The 12137-nt window shown below is 46.7% G+C and overlaps 2 protein-coding genes across 3 annotated transcripts in view; one reads left to right on the forward strand and one right to left on the reverse strand.

Annotated features, from left to right (window-relative positions):
* URB1 (URB1 ribosome biogenesis homolog) overlaps positions 1-3324 on the forward strand; it is a 43098-nt gene extending 39774 nt beyond the window's left edge. For both annotated transcript variants that reach the window (XM_072138640.1, XM_072138639.1), the window contains exons 38-39: positions 1192-1803; positions 2816-3324. In XM_072138640.1, coding sequence (XP_071994741.1) covers positions 1192-1803; positions 2816-3039 — 836 coding nt within the window. In that variant the 3' untranslated portion in view covers positions 3040-3324. The remainder of the gene's footprint in view (positions 1-1191; positions 1804-2815) is intronic.
* A 1061-nt stretch (positions 3325-4385) lies between these two features.
* MRAP (melanocortin 2 receptor accessory protein) lies at positions 4386-8714 on the reverse strand. Its single transcript, XM_072133533.1, has 4 exons — positions 8417-8714; positions 6520-6619; positions 5228-5343; positions 4386-4531 (listed from the first exon to the last, which is right to left on the reverse strand). Exons 1-4 carry the CDS (start codon positions 8508-8510, stop codon positions 4386-4388), a joined length of 456 nt encoding a protein of 151 aa, XP_071989634.1. The 5' UTR covers positions 8511-8714.
* Positions 8715-12137: the final 3423 nt, after the last annotated feature.

The following is a 12137-nucleotide window of genomic DNA, read 5'->3' on the forward strand; positions in this document are numbered from 1 at the left end:
TTGTGTGTGTAATGAATCCCGGGCCGCACTACACAGTCACAGCGTTGAATTGCTCTTTAATTAGACGGGAAGTAGAAGTATTTCGGCGGCAGAGGCCTCTGTGATCTAGACGGCAACATATTACCATCTGCAAAGTGTTATGTGGGATGGGAAATGATGGGGAAGAGCGAAACGAGTACAAGGACTTGAATGTGTTCTGCAGGACGTGGGTGCGGGAGCCGCTATTTATAGGCAGCCTCTATTTTCAGCCGATCAATCACAACTTTGTCGTCTTGTCATTTGTACACTTCATTGAATTTCAGATTCTCTTGACGGGCCCTTTCTTAAAGTTATATCCCCGGTTAGGCTGGTATTCTTGGGGCTATTATGGTTGGATGACATACTAGAGGAGTCCATTCACATTTTGTATGCTTAAAGGGAACCTATCTCCCGGATGAAAGACTGAGGGGCTCCAGGTTCCATAGGTGTTAATGGAGCTTGGAGCCCCTCAGGCTCATTTGCATAAAGTATTTTATCCTGGTGGTTGATATCATTAAGCTCTACTATGTATTCTCCCAAGTTGCCAAAATGGCTCCCCTTTTTCTCTGACATCACTTCCTGCTCTGCAGCTATTGGCTGAAGGGGGGAGATCTTGCGCACTTCCTACTCCTGCATGCGCTCTACACATCCTACTACTTTGAATTCTCTTTCTGGTTATTTTACCTGCTTCCTTGTCCAAATCCAGGAAGAAGTCTAATAATGAAGTCCAGATTGTGAGCAAGGGGTGGACACATAGGAAGTCTTTAAGATGAAACTTAATCCAATGACAGAAAAGCAGGAAGTGATGTCAGAGATGGGCATTCACTTTGAATCTCCGACATTCTATTTGATGGGTCCAGACAGCCTGGTACCTAAGATGGTGACCCCTTGAGACAACAATTTAGACACAGAGATTTACAGAGGGTCAACATAGGAACACATGACCCAAATAAAGAGAAGGATCCCACATATGTTAATATGAAAGGATAGGACCATTCACTTTGAGGAACCTAAGATCTTGAAGAACCTCTACTCCAGCTACATAATGAATGCTTATTAGTGTTCTTCTCATTGACCAGGGAACTTCTTGACCGAAATCTTGAGACATTTCTTACCATTGCTATGGCGCAGTTATCGGTCTTCTGGTGATTCTGTTGTGATTTTGTCTTGTAGGTTCTATAAAGGAGAAGTTCAGGCAGGCAGGATCCCGCCACTCGAAGAAGAAACTTCGAGCTGAAGTTCAGACAGATGTGCGAGAGGTCTCAGATCTCGAAGAATCCAAAAAACACATGAAATCCATATTGATACATTGGAGCCCTACTTTTTTGAACTCTTCATCTTCAGACTCTACAAAAGAGAAGAAATCAAGTACAGATCAGATGGAGGAGACCGAGGCAGGAGCCAATGATGAGGACACCACCACCACCGATGATCTGGTGTGTGCCACCACCTACCTGGTAGCAAAGTGGATCATGGTGGTAGAAGGTGCCCACCCTGGAAGTTTGCAGGATCTATGTTCTTCTCTACACTGGCTGAAGGCCTGCGTCTTACCTCATCGCCAAGTAGTACAGGAACTTGTGAAGGACCCAGTGTTAAGGAGCACCCTCTATAAACTCTTCTACAGAGTCTGGGACAGTTGTGACTCCACCCAAGACATTTTAGATTTATCTAACCATGTTATGATGAACCTGATCCAGAGTCAGATCCTCGGTACGGACATAACCTTTAATGCTGTGAAAGAACTTTGTCTACATCCTGGAGATGATGCAGATGACATGCAGAGAGGTAGGTACTTCATACCTGATATGCGTCTATATAGGTCACAGACTTGAAATGGGCATCTGGCATTAAGAGGATAAAGTCTATGTATTCAATATTTCACTATATATAACACTATGAAACTAGAAGCTGGCACCATGTATAGCGCTAGGGACCCAGACGGTGGAACCATGTATAAGACTAGGAACACAGAAGGTGGCACCATGTATAGCACTAGTAACCCATAAAGTGGCAACATGTATAGCACTAGGGACACAGGAGGTGGCACCTTGTATAGCACTAGGGACACAGGAGGTGGCACCTTGTATAGCACTAGGGACACAGGAGGTGGCACCTTGTATAGCACTAGGGACACAGGTGGTGGCATCTTGTATAGCACTAGGAACCTAGAAGGCGGCACCACGTATAGCACTAAGGACCACAGAAGGCGGCACCTTGTATAGCACTAGGGACCACAGAAGGCGGCACCTTGTATAGCACTAGGGACCACAGAAGGTGGCACCACGTATAGCACTAGGGACCACAGTAGGTGGCACCATGTATAGCACTAGGGACCCAGAAGGTTGCACCGCGTATTGCACTAGGGACCCAGTAGGTGGCGCCATGTATAGCACTAGGGACCCAGAAGGTGGCACCGCGTATTGCACTAGGAACCCAGAAGGTGGCACCGCGTATTGCACTAGGAACCCAGAAGGTGGCACCACGTGTAGCACTAGGGACCCAAAAGGTAGCACCACGTGTAGCACTAGGGACCCAAAAGGTGGCACCACGTGTAGCACTAGGGACCCAAAAGGTGGCACCATGTGTAGCACTAGGGACCCAAAAGGTGGCACCACGTATAGCACTAGGGACCCAAAAGGTGGCACCATGTATAGCACTAGGGACCCAGGAGGGGGGACCATGTGTATAGCAGTAGATGCCTAGCAGTACTATAGCACCGTTGCCCTGGTGACATTGCAGGTTGCTCTTTGGTCTTTATATACTAGCAATGCCATAATAAATTCTCCTCCCGTTGCAGCTGCGGCCAGTTTCATGGCTTCCCTTTATGTTGGGGATATCTGGCTTGGCGCGGACTCCCCTGTGATGCTGAGGACTCACGTGCGGCTCGTAAGTGAAGCATCGGACCTGGACGTATCGGGCTACATAGAAAAGACTCCTGTACGGAAGAAGAGAAGATCAGAAAAGCCAGAGGCCATGGTGTCTGTGTGTAGGAAGCTCTCTACTCTACGTCCCGGCAGCTAAATACTGGACCGCATAAAGCGAATTACTTGGATCGCACTTCCAGTCACAGAGCATGTAATGGACTTGCTGCTCAGCGTCAGGAAGGTCTGGGTAAAGCCTCACATGTTCCATACTCTTGTGCCTTTTCTCTTTCATAAACTTTCCCTCAACAATAAAAGCAGCAGAATCCCAGAACAAATCAGTCCTGACTAAAAGTCCTGCCTGGGACCACGTAAGCGCCGCGCTGCCTGGGACCACGTAAGCGCCGCGCTGCCTGGGACCACGTAAGCGCCGCGCTGCCTGGGACCACGTAAGCGCCGCGCTGCCTGGGACCACGTAAGCGCCGCGCTGCCTGGGACCACGTAAGCGCCGCGCTGCCTGGGACCACGTAAGCGCCGCGCTGCCTGGGACCACGTAAGCGCCGCGCTGCCTGGGACCACGTAAGCGCCGCGCTGCCTGGGACCACGTAAGCGCCGCGCTGCCTGGGACCACGTAAGCGCCGCGCTGCCTGGGACCACGTAAGCGCCGCGCTGCCTGGGACCACGTAAGCGCCGCGCTGCCTGGGACCACGTAAGCGCCGCGCTGCCTGGGACCACGTAAGCGCCGCGCTGCCTGGGACCACGTAAGCGCCGCGCTGCCTGGGACCACGTAAGCGCCGCGCTGCCTGGGACCACGTAAGCGCCGCGCTGCCTGGGACCACGTAAGCGCCGCGCTGCCTGGGACCACGTAAGCGCCGCGCTGCCTGGGACCACGTAAGCGCCGCGCTGCCTGGGACCACGTAAGCGCCGCGCTGCCTGGGACCACGTAAGCGCCGCGCTGCCTGGGACCACGTAAGCGCCGCGCTGCCTGCGGGAGGAAAGAGTTGAGGTCCTGATTCCTCGCCTGGGGTAGAGGCGAGTATGCAGCTTGCCGTGCGTCTCCATCTTCCCTTGTTGGTGGGTGGGGGTCCATTTAATAAGTAAAAGTTGATCAACATGGTATAAAGTTTTAATAGACCAAAAAATGAACTGTAAGATTTACTTTCATCATGTAGAAGGAAATTTTAGGCAATGCAAATACACCAGCCAGTCATCACCATTACCAGGACTCCAATGACTTTAAATGTCTCAATATTTTTGTATGTAGAGTCAACAAAAAGAAAGTTTTTAATAAAAAAAAAAAAGTTAGTAAAATGAATTTTCTGATGACTTATTTACCTCTAAGAAGAGTTGTATCACAGTGGACTGTATAATACCCACATCTGGGACCTCCACTAGACCCAAAGTTGTTGTTCTCTGCCCTACTTCAGCAGTGGTCGCCTATGGGAACCAGTCACCAGATTCTACCCCATTAAATTACCAGTCCACTCAGGGGGTGAAATGTCCTTTCTAGAATTCCCTCTTCTTATGTGAAATTTTGTCTGTTTTCCTGATAATGAGCAGGGAAGAGTCATATTTTGCCGGAGATGAGTCACTTTTAGAGGCTTGAGGGGAAAACGTCACTTCAGAGGCCATTATCTGCAGCTCTATAGCACCTAGAACCGAGAACCATGGTGTCTTTTTAAATATAAGAATCCCCTCTTTCAGACTGTCAGGCTTGTGGATCAGTGATCTATAGAACCGGAGGAATGGGCAGGTAAAGATTCAGTTTCCGTTGACTTATTTACCTGCAAGTCACATTTCCAACTATATCTTTCACTGTCTTTATCTCTGGTTCGGTAGGATCTGTCCATCTCTAGGTACTACATAGTCCAAGATTGGGTCATCCTTCAGACTCTAAAAGTGACTCATCTGAGGCAATACATGACCCTACTCACTCATTTTCACATGATTTTTGGATGACATTTATCATAATAGAGGGAATTCTAGAATGGGCATAAAGGGTCTAGTATTTTAATTTGCTAAATCTGATGACCGTGTCCTTTTAATGTCTGGGGGGGGGAGGGGGGGCGGCTGAGGCTAATTGTTTTAGACATTATGGGGGTCCCAGAGATCATACGCTTATGAACTATCCTGATGAGAGGTAAGTTTAATATTATAAAATTCAAGCTGCACTCGACTACCACTAGGGGGAGCTGACAGTTCTTTTATACTACAACCTCTGCTTGGACTGAGCTGTTCTTACTAGACTTGTGTGATGTGATTCCTGTGCTCCTGTGCAGAAAACTTTTGAATGACCCCTTCTCCCTGCAGGATTATAATATCCAGCTTTAATATTGGTCTTTGCTTACATTTTCTTCCAGTGTGGCCCAAACATGTCAGCCTGGGCATTGACCGTCCTGGATTTTCTCCATTATCTTCTTCGGTTCTGTTAAGACGGGCCAAACCGGTTCTCCTGGCTGTGACGCTGTAAAAAACGTGAATGTTAGACCATTCTGTGACCTGCTACAAATTCTAAGTTTTCCTTTTTACAAAAGTGGTATCGGGATGGGGCGCAGAACGATTCTGAAATGCTGTAACTGGGAACTCGAGGCCTTCTGTCTATTGGCCATCCAGTAGCCCTGCTATGCACTGATGATGGGCAAACACCCAGGAACAGAGTTGGGTACCTATAGTTAGAATGATTTTTCCAACTTTTTATTTTCCCTTTTTGCACTTTGATTCATTAGAAACGTCAAATTACTGCACAGTCCTGCTGCTACTAATAACATACATAAAGGTCTGTGGTTTTGCAGATCTTCTTTTTAAAGAGCGGTTGCACCCTTTTTCCGTCTTTCTATTCCACTCATTGCTGTCTCCTTTAAGGAAACCTACCAATTGATGTGATGCATTATGAAGCAAACATACCTTGGGACTGCTGTAGCTACACTGATGCAGGATCATATCTTGGTTAATCCCTGAGCTGAGAGGTTTTGCTAAAAAAAAACAATTATACCATTCAGGACCTTGGGAAAGCTGGGACAGACCCTGAAGCTTGGAATTACAAATGGCTGCTATGTAAAGCATGACTAGTCAAGCACTAATCAACCTGAGCTGAATGACTCGTACACAGCAGCTTGGGGATGATGCAGCAATTGATTATTCTGTCTGGCAGGAAGGGAACTACAGGAGATGATGATGTAATCAGAGAGAAACTCTTCTGCTATGAGAAGCAGCAAAACAAGAGTCAGAGCAGATATAGAAGCCACAGAGCTTCATTATTATAATTTTATATCATAGTTTTATCATCAAAACCAGGAATTAAGCAAGATATGATCCTGCATCAGTGTCGCTACAGCATTCTCAAGGTATGTTTGCATCATAATGCATCAAATCAAATGATAGGTTTCCTTTAAACAATATTTGACATTCCCTGAAGAAGACAATGGGTGTACGAATATAAAATAGGAGACAGGAAAGCTGATGCCGTGCTCTACACAATGCTGCTTGTACTTCTAGGATGATTTGTAAAGGCTCCTTGTCAAGATGACATCCCCTTTAAATCACATCCCCTTTAAATGACAAGGTTGAGCACTTTAAAGAATATAAATACAGCGCACGTGTCCTCCACACCTGTAGCTGTCAGTACAATCCATCCACTTACTTGGCTGCGGGGGAGTCTGTCCTGGACATGTACAGTAAAATAAGGAACAGGAACACTGAAAAAGCAGCAAGGCCGATCCATACAGCGATAACAATGGAATCTGCAGATATAATCAAGGGCGTAAGTGAATGAGTTACATAAAGCCAAGAGGCTGGATGCAATTATACGGCATCAGTGTGAATAGTGGCTAGAAATACACAGTAAGGCCTCATGCAGAGGACCGTAACCCGGGCTTGGTACATGGCCTGGAGGAGAAGGGAGGGGGGACTGAGCGCTCCTCACCCCTCTCCATTGAAAGACAGGTGGCTAACTCACCATAGACCTCTATGGGGGCTGAGATAGGGCCACAAATTGTGGCCTACATCCGGTGGAGCATGGAGCCTAATACTGTAATATAGTTACACAGGAGTAGTAAGAGATATGGACGCGTTTTGTGGACATTCTAACTTTGGAATCGCTAATACAACCCTTATGTTGTAAGGGACGTACCCTTATCTCCTGTTACCAGTCCTCTCCTACTTGCTAATCTGCTTAGTCCACTGCTCAGATCCATGTTCAGTAAATGAATGTAGTTCATATGCAACACCCCTGCCAATGCATAGGCAGGCTGGTAGTTGCGAATAGCGCTGTTAGGGGGAGTCATGAACCTTCTAGGATATTGTGTAATTGCAGATGTAGTTACTGCCTGTTAAGGCAACAGTTAACATTCTGAGATGTAATTGTCCAATGATGTTTCTGTTACACAAGCTGGAAGGTGATGGGAGAGGTGCTACCACCTGACCAGAGAGTATATAAACCCCTGCTAGGCGGAAGCACATGGTCTGTCTTAGGATACAAAGTCTAGCCAAAGTGAGCAGCACATGCCAGTGCTCCCAGCCATTAGGCCCAGGAACTTCTAGTGCCTCAGGCCTATTGCCTAGCACCAAGGGCAAGTCTGGCGACTTAAGCCAAGAACTGCAGCTCCACCATCCGGACTCAGTTCCACCTGCGCTTACCCAGCCTGCATGTACGATCAAGCAGTGTGCAACCTTCCTGCGGACTCGCTCTCCATGACTCTTCCGGCTCACAAAAATCTGCTGTTCATCGTTTTGGCTGTTGCCTGCCATTCATTTTAGAACTGTAAGTCGATTTGCACAACGTTGCCTCCGTCTGATCCCTGGATACGGCTGTTACCACCACGGTCTTCTCCATCCATGACCCAGGGACTCATCTTACAGACACCTCAGGGGTTGCCCTTGGAGAAACCATTGCATCAGCCTCTCCTTCCATATTTCTTGCACACACCACCTGCTGGAGACCTGCCAGGCTGTACATCAACCCTCCGATCCCTATATCAAGCACTATGACCACAGCATGCCCTAGGCCCCCATCGCCAGCCACTCCGGTATTCTGGGCCCTGGCTGCCTCCAGGCCCCAAGAAAAGGCTAGGCCCCGGTGGGGAATGTTGCACATACATCTCTAAAGAAGCTAAATATGAAAGACAGTTTTGTAGTAGGTTTCAGCAACATACATAGTGAAGCCCCATTAGTTAGTATCTACTCAGAGGCTTATGTTTGGACACTACCCTTCTCCTCATTGAAGATCTCAGCAGTGAAGTGAGCAGTTTAAGCAGCTGGAGTTGGCTGATAACTTGAGAAAAAGGTTTCCTCCAATAAGATATTACAATGTTTCTTATATTAACCTAAACTATTCAGAAAAGTAAGTTGGTTCTGGGCATCACTATGTGATAATGCACCATGCACACACAGCGCGAGGGGACTGGGATTCTGAGTAGCTACCCCAGGGCATCACATATCTTATACAATTAAGAGTCCCTTACAGTCACTTTAGGTGTACATGTAGTCTTATGCAATATATCCATGGACTATACCAAATAATAGGTCCGGCTTGTACTCACATTTGTTGGCCTTCAATTCATTTTCATCGAATGAAACCGGATCCAAGTAATCGTAATAAAACTCGTATAACGTGGTGTTCTCGGGGTCTTCCATCACTGCATGGTATCTATAGACCTTCTCTAACGACGTGTAGTCCTGATCTGGGTTTGGTCTATGATGTCCCTATAAAAACTCTCTATTTTTATAACTTGGGTCTTTGGTTGCTCTTGAGCAGTTGTTTGCTTTTCGCCTGCTCCCTGCCCCCTCCCCTCCCGGCTGCCATCTGATAAAAATCTAAGACAAACACACGGAGAATGGGTCAATGTTATATCGGAAATCAGAGAGTACACAGCGAACTCCCACGGAGGATGTGAATGGGAATATGTTACAAATATAAAGATGGCGGAAGTGGGACGCAGATATTCTAATCCTGGACGTGACAGATCGTCTGTGGCTTAATAAGGATCATTACTGCAGAAGGACACGAATATTCAATGAGAACAATATGTGTACAGTGTCTGACTTAATGAGAATCTGTCACTGGGGTGATCTACGGCGCAGCTAAAACACGAAAATATGTACAAATCCCTTATGGACACAAATCGTGCAACAGTTGACCTCGTCCACAAATGGCACCAGATCTATATTACATCGGGCAGCGACTGGGACAAACCGACCTCTGATATAAGGACATAGAGAAAGCCAGACCGGTAAAATGGGACAAAATTTCTTAAGGAACTTAAAAAATTATTTGGTACTTGAACTGTGCTGGACATTGGGTCCGTTGTATCCCTAGTTTGGGGCAGGTCAGTATAGGAACACCATGGCCAACTAAATTTACTATAAACTGTGTCAAAACGCTAGCGCAGGCTGCAGCCAAAATATACGCCATCCAATGGCCAGTGATGCACCAGAATTAGAAACCTCCAAGCATGGGTCTTGATACCTTGCCCACATCATTGTTGATTTGGGTTTCCTTGGGCCAACCTTTCATCCAATGTTGCCTCCAAATTACATTGTGTTCTCTGAGTTGCAGGATTACGTTGGAGAGGGGGCCCACCGGGGGATCCGATGGTACTCTGGTGGGACAGTCTGCCACTGGGTCCCATTCTGTTTTCTTTTAAAAGGGCTTAAAGCTGGAGATATAACATTCAATAGACACCATCAGCACTTGCTGGTCCATTTTTATTCTTCACGATCAGTCAGGTTTCGATGGTGGCCATCTTATTACTTTAAAAAATAGCCCAGTCTTTTTAGAATTTTTTCACAAAATCTTTGGCTGAGGATTTTTACGAAACCAATTAAATCATTGATTGTGTATAATGCATGTAAATAATGTACCCATCTGTATCAAGTTTAGCAGCTTTGTAGTTAGTGAAATAGAGATATTTAAGGCCAAGCACCAATGTATCGGTCCACAGACTAGATGTACCAGGCAGAGCCATGCGCCGGGCAAGGGCTGCCGCCTTTTCAGACTAGTTGACAAGCTATATACTGGTGACTGGCTGTATACTGGGGGCTGACTATAAAATGGGGGCAGACAAGCTATATACTGGGGCTGACAAGCTGTATACTGTTGACAGGCTATATAATGTTTACACAATATATGTATTGGGGGTTGGCTATATACTGGGGGGCTGGCTTATATAGTAGGAAAAAGGGGGCTGACTGGCTTTATACTGGGGGCAGTGGGATGGCTATACACTGAGGGCAGGAGGCTTACTGGCTATATACTTGGGGTCTGGCTGGCTATATACTGGGTTCAGGGGGCTGGCTGGCTATATAATGGGGGCAGGAGCTGGCAGACTATACACTGGGGCCTGGCTGTCTATATACTGGGGGCTGGCTGGCTATATACTGGGGCAGGGTTCTGTCTATATACTCAGTGGTAGGGGGCTGGCAGGCTATATACTGGGGGGCAGGGGGCTTGCTGGCTATATGCTGGGTGCAGGGGGCTGGCTGGCTATATAATGGGGGGCAAGAGCTGGCAGACTATACACTGGGGGCTGGCTATATACTCAGTGGTAGGGGGCTGGCAGGCTATATCCTGGGGGGCAGGGGGCTTGCTGGCTATATACTGGGGGACATGGGTTGGCTATATACTAGGGATTATGCGGCTTCCTGTGTCACACTTAGCAATCTCCAGCGTGATCTCGTATGATGCCAGACATAATTGGCTGGGAAAAGCCACAGACAGCTGCCTCATGGCCTCTCCAATCCTTCTGCTGTGTTGGACAAGAACCAAACAATGAATAAATAATTGTTTCTAAAATCTCTCATGTATTTCTTTCGGAGACAGCTTTTTCTTCAGCATTCCTAAAAAAAAAAAAAATATGGCCTAAACAATAATCCTAAATGCCTTGTCTAGGGCTAGAAAATATGACAGTGATCTACCAAAAACAGCCCCATCCTGGTATACAGGTTGTGTGCGGTACTGCAGCTAGGACCCTTTTTTTTATCAGGGTAAGTACAATCCCCTAACAGGGTCCCCCATAGTGCACTTACTTCTGCCCAGCGGAGCCACGGGATCTTAACCCACCTACAGGGACCTCCTGTGACGTCCCGTGTCCTGACTTCTGGTGGGTCATACAAAGTTACCTCAAATTTGGTTAAGGACTACAATTTCTCCCGAAATTAAGTTAAAACAATATCAGTAAATGCTAAAAAAACATTTCATAAGCTGCAGTTTATGACACAACCCCTTAGGGACCATCATAGATGTGTTTGTTTAGGGTCATCTGGTGAGTATCGTAAAGTCAGAAAAAACCTGGTCAACACTCGAAACTTAGTCCCATTGATTTAGAGTAGAAATGTGTAATGCCTGATTTTACCTGTGGTGGCGCTGCAGGAAGAGCTAGAGATAAAATTCCAAACGCATCGGAATCAGTGAAACAGCAACTATAAAAGTTTGGAGATGTTGAAAGGTCTTCAAACGCAGGTTCTTCAAGTCCGACCTGTAATCCTACAATGTAAGATCCAGAAGAAGTAAATAATAATGGGAAGAGTGACTGGCTGATGGCTCATTCTATGTTGTGACCTCCACGATGTGACCTCTGTGTCAGGTCTATTAATAACCCAGTAATGCACCTCTAACCTCAGGCCCTTCATCTATTTATACTCCAGGGTCATTTACCAACATGACGGAGGAAATCAGCATCAATGCAAACACCACTCGTGGTGCTAGTGCTCAGCCGGCTCTTACTGATGGCTTACCTTCCCCAGAGATGGACTGAACATCGGAACCCACAAACACAAGGAAGCACAGGATGGACATAGCTACTAGATATGATACTAACAGAGAACATCCTAAATAAATATCATTAAATTCAATGGGACCCAATTGTATTTCCCCCTCATTACTTTGTAGTACCACCATCAATTGTAATGACAGTCCATTCTCCATTCTTCTTTGCATATCTAGAGGCTGGAGGTTCCCCATTTTTCTTTCACATCTAGAGGCTGGAGGTTCCCCCGCTCTTCTTTGTACATCTAGAGGCTGGAGGTTCCCCCATTCTTCTTTGTACATCTAGAGGCTGGAGGTTCCCCCATTCTTCTTTGTACATCTAGAGGCTGGAGGTTCCCCCATTCTTCTTTGTACATCTAGAGGCTGGAGGTTCCCCCATTTTTCTCTGTACATCTAGAGACTGGAGGTTCCTCCATTCTTCTTTGGACATCTAGAGGCTGGACGTTCCTCCATTCTTCTTTGGACATCTAGAGGCTGGAGGTTCCTCCATTCTTCTT

The sequence above is a fragment of the Engystomops pustulosus genome, chromosome 2 (genome assembly GCF_040894005.1).
Source record: "Engystomops pustulosus chromosome 2, aEngPut4.maternal, whole genome shotgun sequence".
Lineage (NCBI taxonomy): Eukaryota > Metazoa > Chordata > Amphibia > Anura > Leptodactylidae > Engystomops > Engystomops pustulosus.